Source organism: Furipterus horrens, unplaced genomic scaffold (genome assembly GCF_987537825.1).
Source record: "Furipterus horrens unplaced genomic scaffold, mFurHor1.1.pri manual_scaffold_3, whole genome shotgun sequence".
Taxonomy (NCBI): domain Eukaryota; kingdom Metazoa; phylum Chordata; class Mammalia; order Chiroptera; family Furipteridae; genus Furipterus; species Furipterus horrens.
The window spans coordinates 138,647,525-138,668,945 of NW_028327173.1; the positions used below are offsets into that span (position 1 = coordinate 138,647,525).

The 21,421-nt window shown below is 39.6% G+C and overlaps 1 protein-coding gene across 1 annotated transcript; it reads left to right on the plus strand.

Annotated features, from left to right (window-relative positions):
* The first annotated feature begins 212 nt into the window (after positions 1-212).
* Positions 213-20,840, plus strand: METTL3 (methyltransferase 3, N6-adenosine-methyltransferase complex catalytic subunit). The gene is made up of 11 exons (XM_090270308.1): positions 213-445; positions 15,378-15,595; positions 15,685-16,089; positions 17,386-17,561; positions 18,156-18,372; positions 18,597-18,784; positions 19,160-19,198; positions 19,379-19,487; positions 19,606-19,671; positions 19,842-19,954; positions 20,615-20,840. Exons 1-11 carry the CDS (start codon positions 346-348, stop codon positions 20,724-20,726), a joined length of 1,743 nt encoding a protein of 580 aa, XP_090126434.1. The 5' UTR covers positions 213-345; the 3' UTR covers positions 20,727-20,840.
* Positions 20,841-21,421: the final 581 nt, after the last annotated feature.

Genomic DNA, 21,421 nt, shown 5'->3' on the forward strand with positions numbered 1-21,421 from the left:
GACTCATCTTCTTATATTCAACATGGCCACGTGCGCGCCTATAAGCAACATGGCCGTTCTGCCAGGCACCAACATGGTAACCACAGTCTCATTGAACCCTTAAGCATGAAAGAGTGCGAAACAAAAAAACACCCTCCATCTTGCCAACACCTAAGATGGCTCCTGTTTCAGAGTCAAAGCGAGCGCAAAACCGGAAGTGGCTTTGCCGTCCGGCTCACCTGCCGGGTCACTTTCCGGTTAGCCTTGAGGAGTCCGTGTGAAAGTCGGATCGTTTTCCGGAGCTCCAGCTGGGAGGTGCTAGCCCGCCGCGGCTGATTCGAGACTTGTCCCGAGTAGGAGACTAGGATGTCGGACACGTGGAGCTCTATTCAGGCCCACAAGAAGCAACTGGACTCACTGCGGGAGAGGCTGCAGCGGAGGCGAAAGCAGGACTCGGGGCACTTGGGTGAGGCTCGGGTCTCAGTCTGTGCTTAACCGCGGTAGGTGGGAGGGAGGGAACCCTGGAGAAAAAGCTCCCGAGTCCACGCCCTTCTCCAGACAGCTTCTTTTTTTTTTTTTTTAAACGCCTCTTGCAGTAGTTTTCTCTTTCTCCTTTCAGCAGCACAGACGCTTCGCCTTCCTGCAAGTGTAGTCGAGGTTCCTCCCCACCCCGGGCCTTCGTTCTGTCCGTTCGCTGACCCGAGACTAACGCCGGGGCCACATCCCGGTCCTCAGGGCGATTCCTCTTAAGTCTCCAGGAACGTCGCCTTTCCTAGGCCCCTCAGCTTCGGTCCTTGAACCAGCAAGTCCTCTTTTGTTGTTGCTCCCGTGGCGATTTGTTCTCCCCTCGGTTCTGGTGCTGGTTTATAATACGCTTTTCTTTGCGACTGTGGGCAGCGTGAGAGGAAGCACTGAACCTTCATATCTACGGAGTGCCCGTTTCAGTGGCCCTCGCAGAGTTGGCACTCATTGTTGCTAAATGAGTTGAGGACCTGACATTGTTTCAATCCTTTATATACCGAGCAGGAATCTGAAATCATTGTGTTTTTTTTCTTTTTTTAATATCCCTCCTTACCACCCCCTGTGTCGCAGTATTAAACAAGGAACTTCAAAAGATTTTCAAATCCTACCCACCACAATCCCTGAATTATATAAGGCAAATCAATGATAAAGATCTATAAAAAGAGTAAATCTCTTTACCACTATTGTGGTAACTTGTTCCTGTGTTTCTTGGTTTATCGAATCCATCAGTAAATCTTAAGTTTCAGGTCCATGCACATATTCTGGCCCCTGGTACTAGAGTATACCCTGGCAGGACTCTCACACCATAGTAAATAAATAAATACCTATTGCATTTCTACAGCATGCATGAGCCTAGTTAGACAAAAATAAGTATGACATTGACCCTGCTCTGAAGGAGTTTGAAATTTAGTAGGGGATAAAGGATTGATGTTTATAAAAAGTCAAATATAATATGCATGTAAAATGCCAAATGTACGAGTCCACAATGAGTACAGTGAAAGGAGTGGTTACAAAAGTTAGTTTAGTCAGTGAAAGCATTATGGTGGAGTTGACACTTGGAATTTGGTTTTGAGGGCTATCTAGAACTTAGATAATTAAAAAGAAGGTCAGGAAGAAGTGCAAGTCATATGGTCAGGGATTAATTAGTAATCAAACATTGGAAAAGTTACTAAATTACCCAAGAGAAATAATTTTTTTTCTTGATATATAAACTTCAGTTTCTTTGACCTCTTGTAGATCCAATTTTCTTTTTTTTTCCTTTTCTTATTTTTTGGTTTCCTCTGTTTCTGATACTTTTTATTTATGCATATCAATTTTAGATAAAAAATACAGCAATTTTATCACTATCTTAGACAAATACCCAATTGCCTTAAAAAATAAAATTATTGACTCTTGTATGTACCCTGACTGGGATCAAATCTGCAACCTCAGTGTATGGGGACGATGCTCTTAACTAACTGAGCTAGTGGGCCAGGGCTCCCAATTGCTTCTCAATTTATCATAGACTCATCTTACTGGGCTTAGGTATTTCATAAACCTTTTTAAGAATAGCACTCTGAAAGGATCTGATTAGAAGTGCTTCTGCTATACATAAGTGTGTGTGGGTGTGTGTTCTTGAAAAACTTTGTTTTCTGCAAAAGCCTGCATTAAAAATTGCTGCACTAGGGTGGTGAACACACAAATACACCTGAAACCTATACAATTTTATTAACCAATGTCACCACAATCTAGTCAATAAAAAAGTAATTAGAAAAAAAAAAATTAAGCCCTGGCCAGATAGTTTAGCTGGTTACAGCATCCTCTAGATATGCCAAGGTTCTGCGTTCAGTCCTCGGTCAGGTGCCATACAAGAATCAATCGGTGACTTTATGAATAAGTGGAACAGCAAATTCATCTTTCTAAAAGAAAAAAAAAGTAAAATCTTTAAAAAGTTAAAATAAAATTTATAGAAGAAATAAGTTTAAGAGCTCTTATAATAAATATTCTGCTAAAAATGTTAGCATACATTTCCATTGGTGTTTTGATCTATAATTAAAGTCATTCCATCCACACAGCTTATACCCTGGGGCTCCTACTCATCTAGTCTAGCTTCCCAGATAGCTTAACATAGTGCAAAGTATAGCACTTACGGAAGCTATCAAATCACTCACTTAATTCTTTAAAAAGGCATTTCTGTAGGATTTTGATCTTTTTTTCTTAAGGGATTCATATATTGCCAATTTTTTTCTTTAACTATTAGAATATTTGCCCCTGACCACTTGAGAACATTAACATGATGAGAAAAATCATGTGTGAACCAACAAGTTTCTTTTAAGTATATTTTACTGATTATGTTCTTACAGTTGTCTCAATTTCCTTTCGCTTAGTTCCTCTCTTCCCAGTACTCCCCTTCCCTCCAGCAACCCCATTCCCCTTAGTTCATGTCCATGGCTCGTGCATATAAGTTCTTTGGCTTCATCCTTTTCTATATTATTCTTAACTTCCCCCTGTCTGTTTTGTACCAACCAATTATGCTTCTTAATCCCTGCACCATTCCCCCATTTCTCCTCCTCCCCCCTCCCAGCTGATAACCCTCCAAATAATACCCATCCCTATGATTCTGTTCGTGTTCTAGTTGTTTGCTTAGTTGGATTTTGTTTTTATTTTTTAGATTCAGTTGTTGATAGTTGTGAGTTTGTTGTCATTTTAATGTTCATAGTTTTGATCTTCTCTTTCTTAAATAACTCCCTGTGACATTTCATATAATAATGGCTTGGTGATGATGAGCTCCTTTAGCTTTACCTTGTCTGGGAAGGACTTCATCTGCCCTTCCAGCTAAATGATAGCTTTGCTGAATAGAGTAATCTTGATTGTAGGTCCTTGCTTTTCATCACATTGAATACTTCTTGCCAGTCCCTTCCTGCCTGCAAAGTTTCTTTTGAGAAATCAGCTGATAGTCTTACAGGGACCCCTTTGTAAATAACTCTCTTCTTTTCTCCTGTTGCTTTTAAGGTTCTCTGTTTATCTTGAACCTTTGGCATTTTAATTATGATGTGCCTTGTTGTGGTCCTCTTTGGTTCTAGCTTGTTTGGGACTCTGTACTTCCTGTACTTGTATGTCTGTATCCTTCGCCAAATTTGGGAAGTTTTCCTTCATTATTTTTTCACATAAGCTTTTGATTTCTTGCACTTCTCCTTCTGGCACCCCTGTGATTCGGATGTGGGCACGTTTAAAGTTGTCACAGAGGTTCCTGAGCCTCTCCTCATTTTTTTTCAATTATTGTTTCCTCCTTCTGTACTGATTGACCATTTTCTTTTCCCTTATATTCCAAATCATTGATTTGAACCCCCGTTTTCTTCTCTTCACCATTGGTTTTGTGTGGATTTCCCTTTGTTTCATTTAGCATAGGCTTCACTTCTTCCCTTATGTGTCTGCCATACTTAAGCATATCTATCAAGTCTGAACATCTTTATCACCAGTGTTTTGAAGTCTGCATCTGTCAGGTTGATTATCTCCTCGTTTGTTAGGTTGGCTATGTCCTCATCGCTTAGCTCTCCCAATGGAACCTGGATTTGTTCCCTCTTTTGGGCCATACTTCTGTGTTTCCTCATCTTGACAGGCTCCTGTGTTTGTTTGCCTCTGTGTTTTAGGTAGAGGTATTGCACCTGTAACGTTGTAAAGGGCGGAGCTGTAGGTATTTGTTAGTACAGGGCGACCTGTTTCACCACGTTATGGCGCTGTATGTGGGGGAGGGGTCTGAGAGGGAACAATGCCAATTGCCCAGCACTCGTCCCTTTTCCAGACACTTCTTACACTTCCGTATGGACCTGGTGCCTCTCTGGCTGTTGCCCTGGCTGCTGTTCCTAGTGTGGGTGTGTCTATGGACTTTCTAGGACTGTGGGGGTCCTTTAAACAAGCGGACTCTGCTGAGAGACCGGCAGTTTCTGCCTTTGCCCCAGCCCCCAACTGGTTTGCACAGTCAGAAACAATGAGACTTTATTGTCCCCAGTGCTGGAACTGTGAGTTGTATGATCTGGTCTGGTGCTGGGTGTGCTCCCCAGGTGTCCCTCTTGGCTTTTTTAAATATTTGACTGTGTTTTCTGCTGGCCTGCCACTGCCACCGCTGCTGCTACCACCACACCGTGTTCTCGCTGCCCCTTCTACCTGTCTCGATGAGTATTTTTTCTTCATATCTTTGTTAGTTGGACTTCCATGCAGCTCGATTTTCTGGAAATTCTGGTTGTCTCTAGTTTTGAGGTAGTTGTATTCCTTCTTAGTTGTGGAGGGAGATGCAGCCTGTCTGTCTAGGCCTCCATCTTGGCCGGAAGAGGGCCCAACAAGTTTTTTTTTAAGATTTTATTTATTTATTTTTAGAGAGAGGGGAAGAGACGGAGAAAGAGAGGGAGAGAAACATCCATCTGTTGCCTCTCTTAACACGCCCAGACTAGGGACCAAACTCGCAACCCAGGCATGTGCCCTGACTGGGAATCTAACCAGGGACCCCTCACTTTGGGGAACCACACCCAGCCAACTGAGCCACATGGGTTAGGGCTGAACTAACAGGATTTTTGTGTTATTCTGACATTCCCTTATTTACTAATTGCATATGAACTGATTAGTATTGAATAAGTACATTGTGGCAAAACAGATTGTACTGGGTAATATTTGAGAGATGTGCTAGAAACTTCTGTTCTATGGAGCCTATTACGGAGGTCCTTCATGTGGGCAGTAGGAAAGCAATAGTGGGATGTGGACCATCTTGGTGAGCTTCTCAATCAGCAAAAAATAAGCAGGGCTAATAGTTCCATTCTTATTATAACTAGAAACTCACCAGCTACTACTTTGGGACATTAGGTTATTAAGTTTTCAATGTACATATTTCAGTAAGAGGTAATGTATGTATCTTGTTCTGTTAATCACCCCCCAATATTTTCTACACAGATAGTTTTTCACTTTAAGTCTCCTGGGACTCTTGCAGTGTAGAAAGAAGTGATAGCCTGTGTAAGTGCATTTCTTCTAGGGATAGATTTTAAATTTTAGTATGGAAATTTTTGTTTTCTTTTCACCAGTGGCAATTTGAAAAGGGGAGCTGAGGATTCAAGTAGTTGTTTCCTTTAACAAAGTGATCTACAGAAGTTTTTTGAAACATGATACCAATGTACTATATCATTGACTACTTTGTACCCAGCTTTGTCTTTGTCATTTTTGTGACAGATGACATCTGTAGTTTTGTTTGTTTTTGGTTATAATCATTCCTCGCCAAACTTCTTTACACTTCTTCATTTCTAAATTCATATTCTTTAGATGGATGATTCTAATTGGTCTTGGTCATTTTAACTTTCACATCACTTTTTCATGGTACTAGCCACACTTTGGTGTTAATCAAACTTGTACCATGTGGAGACCTACTCACTAGATCCTCAGTTTCATCCAGGCCCTTCCTAAGCACGTTTAATAATTTTTTTTTATATTTTTTGAAATTTATTTACTTATTTTGTGTGTTTTATTGATTATACTGTTACAGTTGTTCCAACTTCTTTTCCCTTTGCTCCCCTCCACCCATCAACACCTCCCCACCAGCCCCCTCTTAATTCATATCCATGGGTCATGCATATAATCTCTTCTCAACATCCTGTCCATTCTGCACCCTCCTACTATGCTTCTTAATTTCTGCACCATTTCCCTTCCTCTCCCCCCTTTCCCCTCCCAGCTGACCTCACCCCCCTGCCATGCTCCCCATACCTGTGATTCTGTTCCCACTCTGGTTGTCTGCTTAGTTTGCCTTTGTTTCCATTCCTTAGCTTCTGTTGTTGATAGTTGTGATACTGTTTTCATTTTTAAGTTTATAGTTTTGATCTTCTTTTTCTTAAAAAGTCCCTTTAACATTTCATATAATAAGGGCTTAGTGATAATGAACTCCTTTAGCGTTTTACCTTGTCTGGGAAGCCATTATATGCCCTTCCATTCTAAATGATAGCTTTGCTGAATAGAGTAATCTTGATTGTAGGTCCTTGCTTTTCAACACTTTGAATACTTCTTGCCAGTCCCTTCTTGCCTGCAAAGTTTCTTTTGAGAAGTCAGCTAATAGTCTTATAGGGACCCCTTTGTAGGAAACTCTTCTCCTTTTCTCCTGCTGCTTTTAAGATTCTCTCTTTATCTTTAACCTTTGGCATTTTATTATGTGTCTTGGTGTGATCCTCTTTGGGTCTAGCTCGGTGGTTCTCAACCTGTGGGTCGCGACCCCTTTAGGGGTCGAACGACCCTTTCACAGGGTTGCCTAAGACCGTCAGAAAACACATACATAATTACATATTGTTTTTGTGATTAATCACTATGGTTTATGTTCAGTTTGTAACAATGAAAATACATCCTGCATCTCAGATATTTACATTATGATTCATAACAGTAGCAAAATTACAGTTATGAAGTAACAACGAAAATAATTTTATGTTTGGGGGTCACCACAACATGAGGAACTGTATTAAAGGGTCGCAGCATTAGGAAGGTTGAGAACCACTGGTCTAGCTTGTTTGGGACTCTATGCTTCCTGGACTTGTATGTCTATTTACTTCACCAAATTAGGAAACTTTTCTTTCATTATTTTTTCACATAATGTTTCAACTTCTTGCTCTCCCTCTTCACCTTCTGGCAACCCTATGATTCGGATGTTGGCACGTTTAAAGGTATCCCAGAGGTTTCTAAGCCTCTCCTCATTTTTTTCAATTCTCATTTCCTTCTTCTGTACTGGTTGACTGTTTATTTCTCCCTTATGTTCCAGTTTGTTGAATTGAACCCAGTTTCCTTTCCTTCACAATTTGTTCGTGTGGATTTTTCTTCATTTCATCCAGGATAGCGTTCATTCTTTCCCCATCCTGTTTAATCTTTTCTATCAAGTCTGTGAGCATCTTTATTACCAGTGCCTTAAACTGTACATCTGTTAGATTAGCTTTCTCCTCATCTGTTTAGTTCCTTATCTGCTCATTGCTTGGTTGTGTCACTGGGACCTTGATCTACCCCCAATTCTGAGCCTTACTTCTCTGTCTCCTCATCTTGACAGCTTTCTGTGTTTACCTCTCTGATTTGGATAGGGCTGTGGTACCTTCTGTGTTATAGGGGGTAGAACGTAGGTATTTGTTAGTGCTGGTGACTTGTTTCACTGCATTTTGGCACTGTGTGTGTGTCGGGTGGCTGTTTGAGAGGGAACAGTGCCGGTTGCTGCTGCTTTTCCAGACACTTCTCCCCCTTCCTGTACTAAGCAAGCTGCCTACTTTTCGAGATTGGTATCTTCTTCCTCTGCTGCAACCCCCACTGGCTTTTACAGTCAGAAGCAATGTAGCTCTATTTTCCCTGGCGCTGGATCTGCAAGCTACCTGGTCTGGTCTAGGGCTGGGATCACTTCTCGAATTTAAGCTGTATGACTGTTTTTCGCCACAGCTACAGTCTCTGTACTGCTAGACGCACCCACCAGCCATGCACCCGCCAAGCACCACCCCTATGACTGCTGTTACACTCCTCTTTCTCTTTGTCCCATCTAGGCCCCGCCTACCTTTCTGGCTGATTATTTCTTCTTTATTTCTTTGCTGACCTTTCCTGTAGTTTCCATTTTCTGTTTTTTGTTTTTTTTTTTAGTTTTAAAGTGGTTGTAAATTCCTTCTTAGTTGTTAGGAGATACAGTGTGTGTATTTATGCCTCCATCTTGGCCAGAAGTCATGTTTAATAGTTTTGATGAAATGGTATTCTCCCTTGAATGTAATTTTTATTTTTGGATATAAATACCTCTTGACTTGTATATCCAACTTAATAATATATGGTTTGCAGGCAGTGCTCAATCCACCGGGCCACACCAGCGAGGGCCAGTTTTGTTTTTTTTGTTTTTTTTCTCACGGGAAATAAAAATTTTCCTACCACACTGGTTTTTATAGCATTACTGAAATATGCTTAATTATTTACTACGAGTTCAATGTTAAAAGCCAAGGATATTAAATGACTAAAATGTATTCATTGTCATTAATGAATGCAATATAGTGTGGCCAAAGAATCATTGGAAGACCTTTGTTAACTTGTCATTTTTAAAGTACAACTTTTCAAAAATTTTGTCAAAATATGCATAATACAAAATTTACTATCAGCCATTTTTAAGTATGCAGTTCTGTAGTTTGAAGTATAGCCCCATCATCGGGCGACCAATCTTCAGAAATTTTTCGTAAACAAGGAACAGACCAACAGTTACCAGAGGGGTTGGGGTAGAGGTAAAGGGGGGACAGAAGGGGAAGGGTCTATTCAAGGAACAAGTATAAATGACTCATGGACATGGACAATAGGGTGGGGAATGACTGTGGGAGACGAGGAGGTGGGCAGGACAGGGGAGAGAAATGGGGAGGGAAATGGGACCACTGTAATAGGAAAATAATTTAAAACATTGAGAAATATATTCTAAAACTTAATAAAATAAAATATAAACATTAAAAAAAAACCTTTATTTTGCAAACTGAAACTTTGTACCTATTAACTCCCTATTCTCCCTTCCTCATAGTTTGTGGCAACTCACCATCCTACTTTCTGTGACTATCAGTTTGACTACTATGGATAGCTATAAATGGAATCGTAAAGTATTTGTCTTTTTATGACTGGCTTATTTCATTTAGCATAGTGTCATTAAGGTTTGTCCATGTTGTATATGTCAGAATTTCCTTTTTAAGGCTGAATGATATTCCATTGTATGTTTATACCACATTTAAAAACTCCACTTAGTTATTGGTAGACACTTGGTTGCTTCTACCTTTGGTGATTGTGAATAATACTACTGTCAAAATGGGTGTACAAATATCTTTTTGAGATGTTTTTCAAATTTGGAGGTACATACCCAGAAGTGGAAATGCTGTCTCATATGGTACAGGTTTCTCCATTATCCAAAAGTAGTATGTTCCTATGAAGTCTTTTATAAGATGAAATGGCTTGAAGTGAAGAAGCAGTTACCTTAGGATATATCATGCTACGTTCACTTTTTGCCTTTTTTCATAGAAGCAGAAATCCTCTTTGGATTTCTTTTAGTTAGCAAAAACAAGTACTAATGTAGGTCTTTCATAAAAGCCAAGTGGCGTAAAGCAAACATTCAAAAAGCAGGGCAGCACTGGCTAGGTGGCTCAGTTGATTGGAGCATCCTCTTTTACACCAAAAGTTTGGGTTTGATCCTCCATTAGGGTACATACCTAGATTATAGGTTTGATTCCCAGTTGGGGTGTGTACAGGAGGCAACCAGTCAATGTGTGTCTTTCACATGATGTTTTTCTGTCTCTCAAATTAATAAACATATCCCTGGGTGAGGATTTAAAACAAAAAGTGGGGCATAATTGTAATTCTATTTTCAGTTTTTGAGGAACCACTATACTGTTTTCCATAAAGTACAGCTTTTTGAAATGAAGATTATTCCTTTTAGTAAGTCTTTAATTGAAACAAAATAGGCTTGGCCAAACTTAGCACATGGTTAATATGTGAACTGCTCAATATACTTCATCAATGAAAGTGAAGATTGCATGAAGATGTTGATATATTATAGGAGTCAGCAAATTAGTGGACTGACCATATTTTTATATCTTGAAGCTAATACTTTCTTTATATGCCTTGAACCTCTTAACTGAAGAATGAAATCCAGTATTATGTATTACTTTGCTGAACACAACACATACAATTTTCTTTAGATTATAAGCAGAGGGCCAAGATAGTTGCCAGCATAGTGGAGATATTCAATAAATATATTGAATTAATAATGAACAAATACTTTTTGAAGGAATTCGACCCAGCTGTTGTTATTCATGTTATGTACATTAACCCACTTTAAGAATGATAAAACATTGTAATATTTTCCCCAGATGTATATATACATACATATTGTTATTTGTGTACACCCATACGTGCAAAAATTTGCATGTGACTTCATGGAATTCAGAGTTGCTAAAGCCCATTCATAAATAGCAGTTGCATTAATTAGCTTAAATTTTGTTTGCAACATTTAACATGATCCTTCTTCTCCCAATAACCTTAAAAGAGATATTTTGAACTCCAGTGTCCCAATTGTGATGAAAAGAAAACTCCCAGGAAGTGTTACTAACAAGGATTTATAACCAGAATCACATCACCTGGTTGTTTATTTTTAAAGATTTTATTCATTATTTTTAGAGAAAGGAGGGAGAAGTAGAGGAGGAGAAACATCCATGGGCAGTAAATACATTGATAAGTTGCCTCTCACATGTCCCCCGCTGGGGACCTGGCCCGCAACCCAGGCACGTGCCCTGAGCAGGAATCAAACTGGCAACCTTTTGGTTTGTAGGCTGGCATTCAATCCACTGAGCCACACCAGCCAGGATGTTGTTGTTTTTTTTAAAGAGCAGTATTAAAACAGGTGGTTAGTCAAATTGCAAAAGAGAAAAAAAGTCAATATCTAGTTCTAGAGATTAGAAATGTTTAAGTGCTTCATTTTATAGGCTTCTTGCTTAGTTTAAGAAAAATTATACATTACTCAAAGAACATTTAAATTTGGTCACTAACTGGAGAAAGTAAAATGTTTATGTGATTAAATCCTCAATAGTATCAGTATATTAATTACAAAAACACATTTTCTTTAACACACAATGGACTATACAGATCTTGTATTATAAAGTTGTACACCTGAGTCATATAATATTATTAACTGATACCCTAATAAATTTAATATCTTAAAACACATTTTCAGTTTATTGACACTAAACCTGGAGCGAAATCAGTGTTTTTATCTCACTGAGATAATGTTTGACAAGCTGTATAAAGTCTAGATTTTAAAAAGTGTCTGTTTTAGAAATAGCAAATAACATTTGCATGAAAAGTGGGTAGGAAAGAAATTGAGAACATTAACATCTAATCAAATTTATATATTGTTATTTTAAATATAATAGCAGATATAACAGTGTCAAATGGGTTCTTTTTTTTTTGTCTTTGAACTGTTAGCTCCTGACTTCATTTGAAATTAAGTTAATAGAGAAAATGTTTATCAAGAAATAAGGTGGTATTATTGCATATTTAAGCCAGGTGTCTCAGTAGCTAGCCATTTGTGTGTGTGTGTGTGTGTGTGTGTGTGTATGTGTGTATGTGTATGTGTGTGTGTGTGGCAGAAATGAAAAGTAATATGGTAGTGAATAAGTATGTTTCCAAACAGAATTTTCATTAGATTACATTAATAAGAATGTTTTGAAGCACTGATTGAAAATTTGAAGTCATGGAATAATTTGGCATTTTAATCAATGACACACTGTTTTCTTTTAAGTTACATGGGCAAGAAACAAAATCATTTTGTAATAGGTCTTTAAAGAAGACATATAAATAGAAGGTCAGCAGGTATATGAAAAGATGTTCTCCATCACTAATCATTAGGGAAATGCTAATCAAAACCATAATGGCAGAATTCAGGATCCAGCCAAGATGGAGGCATAGGTAGACATGCCGAGTCTCCCTCCACAACTAAGAAGGAATTACAACTACTTCAAAAGTAAAAAAACAACCAGAAGTACCAGAAAATCAAACTACATGGAAGTCCAACAAAGAAATAAAGAATACTCATCCAGATAGGTATGAGGGGCGGAGCCAGGGTGGAGAGAACACCGTGTCATGGTGGCAGCAGCAGCAGGGCAGTGGCTGTGGCCGGTGGCAGTGCAATCATACATTTTAAAAGTAGTGAGGGAAACCTGGGGAGCAATCCCAGCCCTAGAACAGAACATGCGGCTCACAGTTCCAGTGCCAGGAAAATAAAGCCTCGTTGCTTCTAACTTGAAAACCAGTGGGGATTGGGGCAGAGAAACTGCCAGTCTCTCAGCAGAGTCCACTTGTATAGAGGGCCCCCAAAGTCCTAGAATGCCTGCAAACCCACCCACTTTGTGAACCATCACCAAGCAGCAGCTAGAGGGGCGCCAGTCACATATGGGAAGTGGGAGAAGTGCCTGGAAAAGGGATGAGTGCTGAGCAAGCGGCATTGTTCCCTCTTAGACCCCTCCCCTACATACAGCACACAACATGGTGAAACAGGTCGCCCTATACTGGTGCACACCTAAGGCTCCACCCCTTACAAATGTAACAGGTGTGACACCTGTACCTAAGACCCAGAGGCAAACACAAATTGAAGAGACAGAGAAGTATGGCCCAAAAGAGAGAGCAGGTCAAGGTTCCAGTGCAAGAACTGAGTGACAAGGAGATAGCCAACCTCACAGATGCAAAGTTCAAAATGCTGGTGATAACGATGCTCACAGACTTGACAGATAAGACTAAATATGACAAATGCATAAGGGAAGAAATAAAGGCTCTGCCAAGTAAAACTAAGGAAAATTCACACGAAACCAGTGGTGAAGGGAAGGAAACCAGGGTTAAAATCAATGATTTGGAATATAAGGAAGAAATAAACAGTCACTCAGTACAGAAGGAAACAAGAATTAAAAAAATAACAAGAACAGCCTTAGGAGCCTCAGGGACAACTTTAAACATACCAACATCTGAATCATGGGGGTGCCAGAAGGAGAAGAGGAAGAGCAAGAAATTGAAAACTTATTTAAAAAAGTAATGAAGGAAAATTTTCTTCATTTGGCAAAAGAAATAGACATACAAGTCCAGGAAGCACAGAGAGTCCTGAAAAGATCAACCCAAAGAGGCCCACACCAAGACACATCATAATTAAAATGCCAAAGGTGAAAGATAAAGAGAGATTCTTAAAAGCAGCAACAGAAAAGCAGAGAGTTACCTACAAAGGGCTTCTTATAAGACTGTCAGCTGATTTCTCAAAAGAAACTTTGCAAGCAAGAAGGGGTTGGTAAGAAGTATTCAATGTGATGAAAAGCAAGGAGCTGCAACCAAGATTACTGTATCCAGCAAAGCTATTATTTAGAATGGAAGGGCAGATAAAGTGCTTCCCAGACAAGGTAGAATGCTAAAGGAGTTCATCATCACCAAGCCCTTATATGAAATGTCACAGGGAGTTACTTAAGAAAAAGAAGATCAAAACTACGAACATTAAAATGACAACAAACTCAATAACTATCAGCAATAGAATCTAAAAAATAAAAACAGAAGCAAACTAAGCAAACAACTAGAACACAAACAGAATCATAGGTATGGGGAGCATTTGGAGGGGTATCAGCTGGGAGGGGGAAGGGGAAAAAGGGGGAAATAGTGCAGGGATTAAGCATAATTGGTAAGTACAAAATAGGGGGATGTTAAGAGTGATATAGGAAAGGGTAAAGCCAAAGAACTTATATGCATGACCCATGGACATGAACTAAGGGGTGGGGGGTGGCTTGCCGGAGGAAAGGTGGGTACCTGGCAGAGGGGAGCAAAGGGAAAAGAAATTGGGAGAACTGTAACAATATAATCAATAAAATATGCTTAAAGAAAACCATAATGAGATATTACCTCATACTTCTTAGGGTGGCTGTTATTGAATATCAAAAGATAACAAATCTGGTTAAGAGAAAAGGACAACTGATTCACTATTGATGAGAATATAAATTGGGATAGCCATTATGGAAGACAGTATGGAGGTTCCAAAAAATATTAAAAATACAATTGCCATATGCTCCAGCAATTCCACTTCTGGATATCAAAAAAATTGAAATCAGAATCTTGGATCTTGGAGAGATACCTGCAGTGCCATATTCACTGCAGTGTTACTTCCAATAGCCAAGATAGGAAATAACCTAAATGTTGTCACGTATATTTAATACATATTTTTAGCTTAAGTGAGTTGCCCTCAAACTCTTTCTCATGCTGACCTTCAGAGTGCTTCCATGACCCTTACATATTTATAACACCTCTTTGCCAAAACAGAACAAGGAGTTTTTATCAGTTCATCTGAGTTCTAGTCTCTTTAAGATTCAGCAGAACATAGAGGAATCATAAGCAAGGTGAAGAAAGTTATGTCAGTTATTTAACATTTCCAGGTAATATGGAATTGTGGAGTCTATTTTCCAAATAGGGTGTAACTTACTTTCATAAAATGTGACTATTCCAGCAAGGTGTTTGGTGTAGTCTGTTGTCCTTGGAATTTCTGAGTCAAATTTTACTAAAGTCAGTTCCATTAGAGTGGAAATTTCCAAGTAACCAAAATATTTCTAAATGTAAACTAATGGCTCATGTATATCTTATAATATTTAATTTAACAGAATTCCAGGATAGGTCCTGACTTTAATATTTCATTTGTATTTTAACTAAATCACAGATATTAGGCTTTGCCAAATGTAATATTTTGTCCTAATTTTAGTTAAGTCTTATTAAGGTTATGATGGCTACCCAGCTCATGAATTAGAAGAGTAGGTGTTAAACGGACAGTCAGGAAATATCATTTTGTGGACTAGGCTTCAGCAAAGTTTTATAAATATTTTTGTATTTGATGTTAAAAGCCACATCATTCTAACCTTATTTGATGTGCCTTCTGATGACTTGTGGCCTTAATTCATAAAAATTCCAATTCCATTCCTTAAAAAGATTTAATCACACTTAGGTTGGAAATATTTCTGGCTTATAAATTTGGGTTGATTATATCAGTTGTCATTTAGAGTGACTTGAATGGGGGTGATATGGACATTTAAATCTACCATGCTGCTAATTTTATTTCCTTTGAAGCACAGCAAAGACAAGGAATTAGGAAAACTCTCATCCAGTAGAGAAAAGGCAAGCTATCCTCAGAAAATTGAGGATTATTCTGGCAAAGTAGTGAATGCTTAAATATGATTGAGGGAAAGTTATCCAGTGCTATATTTGATCAGAGGATTTCCTGTGTGAAATGAAAGAACTGCGTGCTGTGAATGCTGGAGGATTTGACTCCTGAGGACTGTATAGACTGACAGTGGTTGCCATTTTTTAGTTCCTATTTCCTTCATTCCTAGATCTACGGAATCCAGAGGCAGCACTATCTCCAACCTTCCGCAGTGACAGCCCAGTGCCTACTGCACCCACTTCTGGTGGCTCTAAGCCCAGTACAGCTTCAGCTGTTCCTGAATTAGCTACAGACCCTGAATTGGAAAAGAAGTTGCTACACCACCTCTCTGATCTAGCCCTAACATTGCCCACTGATGCTGTGTCCATCCGTCTTGCCATTTCCACGGTAATGACCTGATAAGACAGGGTTGGGATCTACCACATTTTTTCTTCAGTTCATGGTCAGTGTCTTATTGCCCTCCCCTCCTTCCCTAGCCAGATGCCCCTGCTACTCAAGATGGAGTGGAAAGCCTCCTACAGAAGTTTGCAGCTCAGGAGTTGATTGAGGTAAAGCGAGGTCTCCTACAAGATGATGCACATCCTACCCTTGTGACCTATGCTGATCATTCCAAGCTCTCTGCCATGATGGGCGCTGTGGCAGAAAAGAAGGGCCCAGGCGAGGTAACAGGGACTATCACAGGGCAGAAGCGGCGTGCAGAACAGGACTCGACCACAGTAGCTGCTTTTGCTAGCTCTTTGGTCTCTGGTCTGGCCTCTTCAGCCTCAGAAACAGTCAAGGAGTCAGCGAAAAAATCAAGGAAACATGCTGCCTCGGACGTTGATCTGGAGATAGAAAGCCTTCTGAACCAACAGTCTACTAAGGAACAACAGAGCAAGAAGGTAGGGGCAAATGGAAATGCTTTCACACGTATACTTTGAATTATAGCTTTCGTTGAGAGGAATTTACCTCTATGGCAGGAAGCAATTCTTAGAATTGAAGGCCGAGAGCAGTGGTTCTCAACTGGAGATGATTTTGTCCTCCTCCTTCCTCTCAGAGGATATATGGCAATCACTGGAGACATTTTCAGTTGTCACAACATGGGAGTGCTAAAGGCATCTAGTGGGTAGAGACAAGGAATGCTGCTAAACATCCTATAGCCATAGTAGGACAGCTCCAACACAAAGAATTATTGAGCCCAAAATGTCAATAATGCCAGTGTTGATAAGTTCTGATTTAGAGAATTTTTGTCATGGATCTGTTTGGAAAAATCATGAGATCAAGAGAAGGGAATCCAGCCCTGGTCGGGTAGCTGTGTTGGTTAGAGCATCGTCCTGATACACCAAGGTTGCATATTTGATCCCCAGTCAGGACACATACAACAATCAGCCAATGAATGCATAAATGAGTAGAATAATAAATTGATGCTTCCTTCTCTCTCTCCCCCAACCCCTTCCTCTCTATAAAAAAATCAATAAATAAAATATTAAAAAAAGAGAAGAATCCAAATGTAGGAGGAATAGAGAGATGATGAATGGAGATGACTACTGGAAGGTAGTCATATGGACCAATAATTATGGACATTTATTAAACAATGTGAGTTGACAATACAGCAGATCCTCAAATAAAGTAATTTCCTTCAGCGTTATTTTGTTGTAACATTGGTGAGATGCCTTAGGACTTAACTTTTTAAAATTTTATTGTTTTATTACAATTGTCCCATTTTTCCCCGTTGCTCTCCCCTGCCTTGCCCACCTCCCCCTCACCCCCAAGGAACTTAACTTTTCTATATATCAATTATCCTGTAGTAAAATTGGTTTTGTTATGCACCATTTCACTTAAAGTAAAATAACCTATCAGTGATGTTCAGGACTTAACTGAATAGTGGTTCTCAATATAAATATTGGACCCGTATGAGTTCTCTTCCACTTGCTACTTCTAACTGGATGAATTTGACAAGTTAATTAACTTCTCTTGAGCCTTAGTCTTCTCATCTGTAATGTGAGGATAACCAGAGTATTTATCCTCCTTTATAGAGTTGTTGCTAAACAATGAAGTGTTTAGCATTGTGCCTTGGTTCAGTACCTAATAAGTATAAGTGGTTTTGGTAGGCATTATTGTCAAGTAGAGTTTACAGAGGTGATTTAAGGGCGAATTTTATCTACAAACCCTGTTAAGTCCAAGGCTTTTTGTCACAGGTCAGTCAGGAGATCCTAGAGCTATTAAATACTACAACAGCCAAGGAACAATCCATTGTTGAAAAGTTTCGGTCACGAGGTCGAGCCCAAGTGCAAGAGTTCTGTGACTATGGAACCAAAGAGGAGTGCATGAAAGCCAGTGATGCTGATCGTCCTTGTCGCAAGCTGCACTTCAGGTCTTTTGGGAGGGAGAGAGGTGGGATGGGTCTCTGGAAGCAGTCATTCCTTTTAGCGTATTGCTTCCAGTCATTGGGGTTATGTCTTTAATCCTGCTAATAAATGGTTTTAATATGGTTTGATGAAGACCTCCAGACTCTGAAAGTATACTTCTAGAAGTAGTGTTATGTGGGAGGGAATACAGGCTGACTCCCAAGTAAATGCAAGTTGTTTTTTTTAATGCCCCTTTCTTGCAACAGCAAGGCATCTCTGAGCCCCAGTGGAAGTTAAAGCTCTTTGAAAGGAAGATAATCTTAGGAGAAACAGGACCCTGGACTCATTAGGTCAGTGTTATACTGCTATAACCAGCAAGCCCTTCCTTCCATAAGCAAGTTATGTCTTTGCTCAGAGAATAATTAAAACTCTTGTTCTGTGTGAATTATGGATTTCCATGTCCCCTGCCTCCCCCTTCTCTGAAAACTCTTGGAGGAAGCTCTAATGATAGAAAAAATTAGGAGAGGGGAAAAGATAGGAAATTTTGAAATAATTTGGACTTGAACTGTAAGCTCTAACTCTGGAACACCAATTCTCATTCTCCCTTTTTTTTTCTCCAGACGAATCATCAATAAACACACTGATGAGTCATTAGGTGACTGTTCTTTCCTTAACACATGTTTTCACATGGATACCTGCAAATATGTTCACTATGAAATTGATGCTTGCATGGATTCTGAGGCTCCTGGGAGCAAAGACCATACACCAAGCCAGGAGCTTGCTCTTACACAGAGTGTTGGCGGTGACTCCAATGCAGATCGACTCTTCCCACCTCAGGTACCTATCGGCTCAGAAACTTATCTCGACTTATGGACTTAATCTTAATAGGGCAGCCATACATGTAAGAAAGCAGGGCATAATTAGTGATCTTATCTTGCTGATCGGGAATGGAGTGGGATAGATATGCTTAGAAGGGAGTAGGAAAATCAAATGGAAAAGGGACTGGGGCCATGAATCTGAGAGTGGAGGAAGGGAAGATGACCAAATACCACCTCATGCAGTGGATCTGTTGTGATATCCGCTACCTGGACGTCAGTATCTTGGGCAAGTTTGCAGTTGTGATGGCTGACCCACCCTGGGATATTCACATGGAGCTGCCCTATGGGACCCTGACAGATGATGAGATGCGCAGGCTCAACATACCAGTACTGCAGGATGATGGCTTTCTCTTCCTCTGGGTCACAGGCAGGTAATGCAGTTCAAAGATATGTAGTTATGGGTAGATATAGTACAGTGAGTACTGGGTGGGGATAAAATTTGGGGATTTTTTAGCCATTGCTATTAAATATATGATTGAGTCAGCCTTTTTTTCTACTGAGACCTAATGCCTATTTATACAAATTATACCCTGAGTTCTGTTTAAATCATTTGTTTCTTGTGAAAGGTAAGGCCACTGAGAATAGCTACTATGTTTTATCTTTATATTCTTAGGTCTATCGTGTTGCCCTAATGGTGTCTTGCATGTAAATGTTGACTGAATGTCTATTGAAACAATATTTAATATATACCTTGAAGAGAGAGAATACAGTATGGAAGTAGCTGCTTAACCATTATTTCTTTCTAGGGCTATGGAGCTGGGCAGAGAATGTCTCAACCTCTGGGGGTAAGTAGCAATCATTGTGTTGCTTTCTTGAGGGAAATATGTAACTGCTGGAGTTGAGATAATGTTTATTTCTCCCAGAGTATTCCCTATGATTGATTCCTTGCCTCTGTAGAGTAGATGGTACTACTCCTGAACTGTGGAGGTCTGATTAAAGCTCTAGTTCTCTTTCTTATGCACCAGTTATGAACGGGTAGATGAAATTATCTGGGTGAAGACAAATCAACTGCAGCGCATCATCCGGACTGGCCGCACAGGTCACTGGTTGAACCATGGGAAGGAACACTGCTTGGTAAGCAGCAGTGGGGTTCAAGTCATTAGGTGGAGCAAAAGGAGGAATTTTGGTTTCTTATTGAGAAAAAGTTCAAATGCTGGGTTTCATAAGGTACTCTGTTCTTTGTGGTGAGCAGGTTGGTGTCAAAGGAAATCCCCAAGGCTTCAACCAGGGTCTGGACTGTGATGTGATCGTAGCGGAGGTATGTCCTTCCCCAGGCATCCAAGGCTTCCACATTTTAATTGGTATTAGTTATTAAGGTCAGGGGTATTCTTGTCTCACATTCTCTCATTTGGATCTTAAACATAAATGGAAAGGGCTAGAATTGCATTCTTGGGTAACTTAGAAGTAGCTACACCCTTTATTTCCTAGGTTCGTTCCACTAGTCATAAACCAGACGAAATCTATGGCATGATTGAGAGACTGTCCCCTGGCACTCGCAAGATTGAATTATTTGGACGACCTCACAATGTGCAACCCAACTGGTAAGGTGACCAGAGAACACACTAGCTCCCAAGGGCAAAACTGCTGATAGTCTCGGAGAGAAGTTGGTAGAGCTTCACGTTAAATTCCAGTATTCTGTAAATGGGTTTCAGAGGAACCATCTGAAGCTTGTATTTTAAACTGTTTTATAGGATTCTGTAACATACACCAGAAACTCCAGAGGTTCTATGATTCAAACCACTGTTCTCTAGGTTCCACTCTTAAAAGCTGAAGATACTCCTCAGTTATTCTATGGATGTTTTCAATCTGTCCCCTTGTGGTTACTAAGAATCTAATCTGTTAACAATTTTAACATCTTTCATCCTGTTAGTAGAGCTTTAAAAGACATGCAATGCTGCTAGCATTTTTCTTATCCAAGGAATCCTCACTGGCAGCAACTTTGTGAAGTAGACCTGGTTTGCTATCAGTTATTAACCCTTAAATAATACAGATCCTGCCTGTTTTAACACCAGAATCTGAACCCAATTCCTAAGTAGTCATTGCTACCCTGTATACTATTCTAATAATAATGTCTTCTTAAAAAGAATTGGCATGAAAAATTGATGAAATGATAGTCTTAATAAAAGAATGCATTTTTTAACAATATTAAGCCTCTTAATTCCAGGAATTTTGGTTTGCTCCATCTTTCCCCATTGCTTCAGGATCACCCTTGGGAACCAACTGGACGGGATCCACCTACTAGACCCTGATGTGGTTGCCCGGTTCAAGCAAAGATATCCAGATGGTATCATCTCCAAACCTAAAAATCTATAGAAGCACTTATTTACATAACTAAACATCCATAGCTATGGCTCTGCAGGCTGCATCTAAAGAGTAATATTTTGTACAATAGCTCTTTTCCTTATTTAAATAAAAGTTTGTATTGTAGTTGGGATTTTGAGGTCAAATTTTGGCTTTGCCTCTTAACAGTGTTATCTCATTCCTGACATGTAAACAGGAACTATTACCTACCTCATTGGGTTGTTGTAAGGGTTCAGACTAAGCAAATACATGGAAAGCATTAAAATGTTGATTATAAAGTACAGGATGAAAGTGATTAGCAATTAGTACTACATGAACATGATAATAAAGAAGGGGGTGGGATCTCTGGGACAGCACTTCTCAGGGTAAGCTCTGAGCTTCACGGAAGGTTATCACTAGGGCTATCAAGCTCTAAATATTTGCTTATTCTGTTACAGCTATGGCTTTGCTAGTCTATTATCCTTTGGCTTATTTTCAAGAACAGTGAAATAAGTACATTTTAGGTTAAATTTTAAGTGCATGCCTAGGGTGCGCAGACAGTTAGCTTCTATTTATTACGTAAGTGAAAACACCTCTGGCCTATCTTATAAAAGATATTTCATCAAACACAAGTGAACACAACTTTAGACTTTGTAGAGTTCTGCCCTTTACATTCAGAAACTGTGATAACTGAGGTAAGAAAGGACACTGACTACAGAAGTATTTGT